The sequence below is a fragment of the Geotrypetes seraphini genome, chromosome 12 (genome assembly GCF_902459505.1).
Source record: "Geotrypetes seraphini chromosome 12, aGeoSer1.1, whole genome shotgun sequence".
Classification (NCBI taxonomy): domain Eukaryota; kingdom Metazoa; phylum Chordata; class Amphibia; order Gymnophiona; family Dermophiidae; genus Geotrypetes; species Geotrypetes seraphini.
Genome location: NC_047095.1, coordinates 68863512 through 68871610, shown reverse-complemented (window position 1 = coordinate 68871610; position 8099 = coordinate 68863512). Strand labels below are relative to the sequence as shown.

Here is an 8099-nt window from a genome sequence, read left to right as displayed (position 1 = left end):
GCTTGGCACATCCCATCCCTGTTGCTGCTGCGGTGGCGGGGAGGAATGGAGCATGTCAGGTGGTAGGGTTGGCTTTGGGGTGGAGCAGGGAGGAATCGGTGGCGGCTTCAGCGGAGGGGGGCAGGCAGGGAGAGATCCCAGGCGGTGGCCAGCCGGTACGTGTACTGCAGGTTGAGAAACACTGCTGTAGCTATTTGTCTCATTCCCCTCAAGGCTGAGCAGCATGGGAACTCCTTCCCACTCATAAAATGGTATTGCTGCTGTCATGGGACATGTCACCAAAGGAATTTGTTACCTGAGAGAGAAAGCTGTTACCACAGCTGCCTCTCTCTTCAAAACAAAAGTCTGTTTTTTGTTTTTTTTTAGACTTGGATGGAGCTGAATAGCAGGCCTCAAAAGGCAGAAATATAAATGTATGGATATCAGAGAGAAAAGATAAGTGAGTTAGACTCCTCCATGTATTAGATGGGTAATAGGGGAAATAGTCCTAATCCTGACCTTGCCTACTATGCCTCAACTGGGTGACTTGTTTTCCAACTGACTAACCCCGCCCCGAATGGCTGCAAAACAGGTGGTGCAAGGTGCCTTATATAAGGTAGAGGTCTCAAGGGCTTGTACTTTGTCTCCATCTGGTGGTTGAGGGACATAATCCATCCTATTCGAGACTGGTCTGGAGGAGAAGAAGGAAAGTTATTTTTACACATACAATGCATATGGGAATGTAGTCTTTGCTAGAAACAGTGTTCAAGGCGACAAAAACCAAAACAAAATTTAGCTGAAAATGCGCATTCTTCTTTTGAATTAAGTAACGTGCAATAATAAACGACAGGCGGCGCGTTCAGCACTCGCGGACGCCCCTCGAGCCGCGCGTGCAGCAGCCCGTCGCCCGAGCCCCACCGGCCGCTTCCGCGGCCCGGAGTCCCCAATCTCGCGAGAGCGGCCGGCTCGTGCGCCGCGGGCAGTTAGGCGCGCGCCGCCCTCGGACGCTCGCGAGCCGGCCTGAGCAGAAAAGCGAGCGCGCGGGGCGATGCTCCGTCGTCCGCCCCACCACATAACGACGCTCTCCGGGAGCGGGAGCCGCTCCCCGCCTGAGGGGGCTCGTCGCGGACGACGATGAGGCAAGGCAGGTATCGGGGAGAGCCGCCGCCGGAGAAGGAGGAGCGCAGAGCCCCGCCGGTGAAGCGGAGAGCGGCGCGGGAGCGACCCGCGACCGAGCAGGTAAGAAGCGGCGAGGCTCGGGGGGAGGGGCAGGGGGCTCTGCCTGGCGCGCGACGTGAGGGATGCGCGAAGGGGGCTTTGGTTCTGGCGCGTGTGGTGAAGGCGGCTGTAATGCGCGAGCGTGGCCTCGAGGGCTCCACTCCTGTCAGGAGCGCGTGAGCACACTGCCTTGCATCCAGCTGCACTATGTTATAACATTTTATTGAAGGAATCAAACAAATATGATACAAAAAGACATTCTTTACAATCAAATTCACAATAAAACATTTGCATAAACATTTTATCATTCCTCTAAAATATATTTTAATATATCTAAACCACTTTTCCCCTATATCCCCCCTCCCCACTCCATACATATATATTAAAATCATTCCAATAATACAGTTTATTGGAAAATATAAAAAGTAGACGCACATTCAAGCGTTTCCTCTTCTGTTTAAACAATTTTATTGTTTTACAAACTAAAACAGTGTAGTACATTTGATTAAACACAAAAGATTATTACTGAGATTACACTATATAGTACAATTAATATAAAGGTACCATATTTTCACCCCCCCCCTTCTCTCAATGATTAATAACATAAGATATCTTTAGACTTTTGTAATGAATGATAACATTTTCCCAAAGTAAGATATTTGATAGAAGGGAAAAGGGTGGGTATTATTTTTATTTATCTCATAATGCATATGAATATATCAATAGTCTCACTATATTTGTATGAAATTCTGTTACGGGAGGAGATGGGGATGGGAGGGTTTCTATTTAATAATAATTGTTTAGATATTAGGTGTATTACATAATATTCAAGATATTATAGAATATAAATATGTAATGAAATGTTATATTTAATGTGTTATATGAGAGTTATTCAAGTGTGTATTTATAAGTTCATATGATTTTATCTAATACACTTGTAATATGCAAACATGAATAAATAATAAAAAAAAAGATATCTTTAGTGATCTTAATCTTTCAGCCTAACTGCAGCTCCTCCTCCAATTATTCAGGACTATAAAATATGTATGCAAATGTTTTTGGTTTTTTTAATGAATTTAATTGTGATGAATATCTCTTTGTATCATTTTATTGTATAACTATTTGATTCCTTCAATAAAACGCTATAATATTCAGGACTGATTATACTTTTCATTGTTTAATTTCTCTGCAAGAAGTTAATGCTCGCTAAAAATATTTCATGTTTACATTGTAATTTTTCTTTATTTGACTAAGTATGTAAGTAAGGATTAGATATTTAAAATATATTCTGGATGAATGATAAAATATGTATGCAAATATCTCTTTCTATTATTTTATTGTATATCTATTTGATTCCTTCAATAAAATGTAGACACACTTTTTGTTGCAGCATTTCACTTTTTGAAAACTTTTTGTTTACACCAAACCTTTTAGAATTACTTGAAAAAAAATGATTGTACCTTTCTTTCTCTTTATTGTGCCAAAACAAAAATGATTACATTCTTTATTGGAGGTCCAACTGAACCACACACTATTCTTAAGCTATAACTTTCACTTTTAATTAAATGGTCATAAGAACATAAGAATAGCCTTACTGGGTCAGACCAATGGTCCATCAAGCCCAGTAGCCCATTCTCACGGTGGCCAATCCAGGTCCCTAGTACCTGGCCAAAACCCAAAGAGTAGCAACATTCCATGCTACCGATCCAGGGCAAGCAGTGGCTTCCCCCATGTCTTTCTCAATAACAGATTATGGACTTTTCCTCCAGGAAATTGTCCATACCTTTTTTTTATTTTGAAAGTTCAAATAATGTTTACAAAGAAAGTAACAGAATATGGAAACATAAAAAATCATTTTACATAATTATTATCATTACAAAATCAGAAATTCCATCTAGCCCTCATTAAAAGAAGTGCACTATTTAATAACAGAAATCTATTTCAAAGGAAAATTAAAGGAAGAAAACATCTTCTTTCTATATAAGCATCTTTTGTCCAAACCTTTCTTAAAACCAGCTATGCCATCCAATCTTAACACAACCTCGGGCAACACGTTCCAGAGCTTAACTATTTATTCTCTGAGTGCTCCATGCTCCATGCGGTTTACTTTCTCTCGCCTTTGTTGAGGGTTGTATCTGTTAAGAACATAAGAATAGCCTTACTGGGTCAGACCAATCATCCATCAAGCCTAGTAGCCCATTCTCATGGTGGTCAATCCAGGTCACTAGTACCTGGCTAAAACCCAAACAGTAGCAACATTCCATGCTACCAATCCTGGGCAAGCAGTGGCTTGCCCCATGTCTTTCTCAATAACAGTCCAGTAGACCTAAGACTAGGGATTGGACAATTAGCCTGAATTGTGCTGGGTCGAAGAATTTTCTTATTTTACGTAGATTTCTCATAATTAAAAAAGCTTTCTGGGATGTTTTATTGATTTGGGACTGCATTGTGCAGCATCTGTCTATCGTTACTCCTAGGAGTTTGAGTTCGGGCTGAATTGGGTATTTGGTGTTTTTAATTTTCAGTTCTGTAATGGTGGGAGTTTTGGCCTTTTCGAGCAGAAGGAATTTTGTTTTATCTGAGTTTAGTTTCAGTTTGTGGTCTACCATCCATTTTTCCACTGCATCTAGGGTTATTTCCAGTTTTGCTGTAGTGGTGGGCTCTGTTGGGTCGAAGGGGAGGAGTATGGTGATGTCATCTGCGTAGCTGAAGGATGTAACATTTAAGTTATCTAAAGTGGCTCCAAGGGAGGAAATAAAGAGGTTGAAGAGCGTAGGTGATAAAGGTGATCCTTATGGAACTCCGCATGGGTTGGACCATGGTTCTGATTTGATATTATTGGACTTTACCCTGTAGGTTCTTGATTTGAGGAATCCTTGGAACCAATTGTAGACCTTGCCTGAGATCCCAATGGCGTCAAGTATCTGTAGCAGTATGGAGTGGTCGACCAGGTCAAATGCTGTGAGAGGTCAAGTTGGATTAGCATCATCTTTTTGCCTTTGCTAATTTGCTGTCGAGCTGTGTCTAGTAGTGTTACAAGTAGTGTTTCCGTGCTGTGGTTGGTTCAGAATCCTGATTGTGAGGGGTGAAGTAGGTTATGGTCTTCCAGGTAGTTGGTGAGGTATTGTGAGGTATTGCAAATCACTGATTTACCCCCGTGTGTCAATCTTCCACTGCCCAGGTACATTAGATAGATAGTAGGGAAAATGCTTGAGTACCTGTATGTGAACTGCTTTGAATGTGGTTGTATAACTACAAAAAGGTGGTTATTAAAGTCCCTATTCCTTATCTCTTATATTTTTTTGGATATTACTAAGACATTGTTGTCAGTTTCAGTTAGTGGCCCCCCCAATGTATGGTGGTAGGGGTTAAGTGAGATGCGCACTGACCAACGCCAGGTCCCAGGTTCAGTTCCCTCACAGATGACTCACCAGGAAGTAGAATAAACGAGCACAGCCAGAGGTGATTATATAAAGAATATATTATAGAAATAGGCTTACAGAAAAGCAATATTTATAATCATTACAATTAAGCATTACAATTAAATAGAAAGCATAGCAGTTTGCAGTTCTAGGGAGAGCCAGAGAAAGAAAGAAAGAGAGAGAGAGAGGGCCAAGACCCCTCTCCTCCAGAGATAGATAGATAGATTGATAGCTCCATAGAAAAAGAGAGATAGATTGATAGCGCAGAGAGCAGGCTTTTATACCTTGGAATCTTATTCTGAATAAAGAAGAAATTATTGTATGTCCCAGTATCTTTCTGTTTAGAACTTGCAAACTGTTTGAAACAATGGTTAATTTAATTGCTAAGGAGGGTGTGATACTTGCAAGCATGGTGATGGGATTAGTCTCTGGCTTCTTTGTCCTATTCAAGCAGGCCATTGTCCTAAGCACCCTCTTAATCAGACATTAACACCTTTTAGCTAGTCATGATTCAATCAGGGCTGCTTAAAACCATATCAGGGATACTTAACACAGTCTCCCTGCCTTACAGAGTCTATCTGCATTCCCATGCCAGAGTCAGATTGATATAATTTCCCATAGGCCTTCGCTGACATAAGTAATGCCAACTAAAAATGCTGAATGGTAGCGACAGCTAGGCTGACAATTGTGATTGTATATTTCTGGACCGTGTCCAAGATTGTCATTATTACTAGCAGACCAGCCACCCACAACGCAGACCTGATTTTTTGGGTAAATAAATAAGAGAAACCTATTATGTTGTTTTCGTTATATTTAAAATCAATAAATCAGCATGTATACATGTGCCAAGGACATAGAGGGAAAATAAACAGTTAACTTTATGCAAATATGCATTAGTGCTGCCTGATTCACTTTGGTGAATCGATTCGTCGATTCAGCAGACCCCCCCCCACCCGACATATCTCCGGGCCTCCTAAAGCAGCAGCGGCGGTGGCCAGTCAGCAGAGGCAGCACTATTAATGGGCTGCTTGTGGCCTGCCCCACTGGGACTTTCCCTCTGCTGCGTCACTGTTGATGTGGCAGAGGGAAGGCAGGATAGGCCGCAATCAACCCGTTCACAGTGCTGCCTCTTGAAGGCTGGCCACCGCCATGCTGCTGCTACTTTGGGAGGCCTGAAGATATGTCAGGTCTCATGGTGGGAGGTTCGATGGGATGCTGCTGCACAGGTGGATGGGAGGGAGGGAAAAATACCGCATAGAGAGATGGGTAGGAGGGATGGAAAGCTGTTGCACAGGGGGATGGGAAGGAGGAATGGAAAGCTGCTGCTCAGGGGAATGGGTGGGAGGGGAGGAAACTGCTCAGGGGGATGGGGAGGGGAGAAAAACTGCTTAGCGGTATGGGAAGGGAGGAAAGATGCTGCACATGCGGAGGGGGGAGAGGAAGAATTGGAGTGGAAGAGAAGAAGGGAGAGATGAAACAAAGAGGTAAAAAGGGGTCAGAGGGAGAATCCTGTATATATTGGGGGAGGGAGACATGCATGGAGAAGAGAGAGGGAGAAATGTTGGACATAGGTTGGAGGGCAGGGAGAGATGGTACATGGGGAGAGAGAAATATTGCACATGATAATGGAGGGGAGGAAGGGAAAGATGCTGCATGGAGGGGAATAGAGAGGTTTGACCTAGAGTACAAGGCAGGGAGAGAGATGGTAGATAGTGGGAAATAAACAGAGTTGGTAGTGGAAGGTATTTTTTATTTTGTAATTTGAAATGTGTATCCTGCCAGAGCTGGTATTAGCAAGCATGAGCTAGGACCTAACAGAGAGGAAACGCCTTTTTTGTTTATTTTGTTTACACCACATCGCCGGCTTGGGGTTAGAGAGGGTAAAGGTGAGTGGGTTGGGTGGAAAGGCTACAAAATAATCCCGCAAGGACATTTGAGAAAAAAAATGCCTGATTGGGTCCACCCACGGGAAAATCAAATTGGAAATTTTTTTCCCCTGACTCAGGCTGCACTAGTATGCATACATTATAAAACTATTTACAACTATGAATACGATATAAAGAACAAATGTAAATATTTATAATGACATAAAGATCACTGGCCAACATCATTAACAGTGCCGTTTTTCTTGCCTGTATACCACATTGAGGGCAAGTAAAGGAAATAATTAGCGATGAGTGATGATGGGAAGAAAGGGTGCAAGGTGAGATGACAGGGAGTGGTACATATTGTGCTATACAGCTTCACTTGTTTCTGTGTGTGTGAAGGAAAGGAAATCAGGTAAGAGTAGATTACACTGTGTTCTTGGTTCTATCACAATCATACAGGTAGATCTACCTACCATTATTTTTATGAGTGTGTAAGTTAGATTTAGTATGTATATTTAAAATGTTAGGTATATTTATAGGATTTAATTTTAATTTTAAATGTTAGGTATATTTTACTAATGAATTTTATTCAGTTTTAATTTAAAAAAGTACAATATATTTTATACTTTCCCTTCCCCATTCGCGGTTTCAGCAATCGCGATTTCACATATTCGTGATTTTTGGGGGAGGGGGAAAAAAGAAAACCCCCCCACAGTTTAGCCTTCCCCTGGCGTCCCGACCTTACCTGGTGGTCTAGCGGGCTTTTGGGGCAGGAGCGAACTTCCTACACTCCTGCCCCGTAAAGATCGCCAATAGGAAATGGCTGTGGGGAGTTCCCGTCGTAGTCTCGAGAGACTACGGGAACTCACGGCAGCTATTTCCTATTGGCGATCTGCACGGGGCAGGAGCGTAGGAAGATCGCTCCTGCCCCGAAAGCCCGCTAGACCACCAGGTAAGGCCGGGATGCCGGGGGGAAGGCAGGAGGGAGGCGGGGGGTGGGTCAGAGCCGGACCAGAAGATATTTGCGGTATTTCACCGTTCGCGGTCCGGCTCTTCCCCTATCCCCCGCGAATCCGGAGGGAGAAGTGTATTAATCTAGTTCATCTTTCATTAGATAGCTTAATGGTATATAAAAGATTTTTTTTAAACACTTCTATCTCTATTTTTCTAGGAGGCTATGACAGGGCCTACTCCACTACTGTTCAGAAAACTCAGTAATCCTGACCTATTTTCTTCTTCTGGGAAAACAAAACTGCACCGTCAACTTAGTCAGGATGATTGCAAACTACGGAGGGGCAGCTTGGCCAGCTCTCTGACAGGTAAGCTGTTTTTTAAGGACTTTCATAGATTTTGCAACCTTATTTATTTATTTGGATTTATACCCCATTCTCCCAGAAGAGCTCAGAACAGGTTACAAGTTTACATACATACTAAGGTATAACAGGGTTTATATAATAAAGTAGAACAGGGTATATAATAATGTAGAGCATGACAGTAAATTTTAGGTCATTACATGATAGGATAATACATAGTGGAGCATGACAATACTTAATAGGATATGACAGGACAAGACCTCATGGTGACGGAACCCACGAGGGAAAAAGCAATATTG

General features: G+C 42.5%; 1 protein-coding gene across 3 annotated transcripts in view; it reads left to right on the top strand.

Moving 5' to 3' along the window:
- Window positions 1-654: 654 nt before the first annotated feature.
- MAST2 (microtubule associated serine/threonine kinase 2) overlaps window positions 655-8099 on the top strand; it is a 354118-nt gene continuing 346673 nt past the window's right edge. For all 3 annotated transcript variants that reach the window (XM_033915410.1, XM_033915412.1, XM_033915409.1), the window contains exons 1-2: window positions 655-1218; window positions 7659-7806. In XM_033915410.1, coding sequence (XP_033771301.1) covers window positions 1114-1218; window positions 7659-7806 — 253 coding nt within the window. In that variant the 5' untranslated portion in view covers window positions 655-1113. The remainder of the gene's footprint in view (window positions 1219-7658; window positions 7807-8099) is intronic.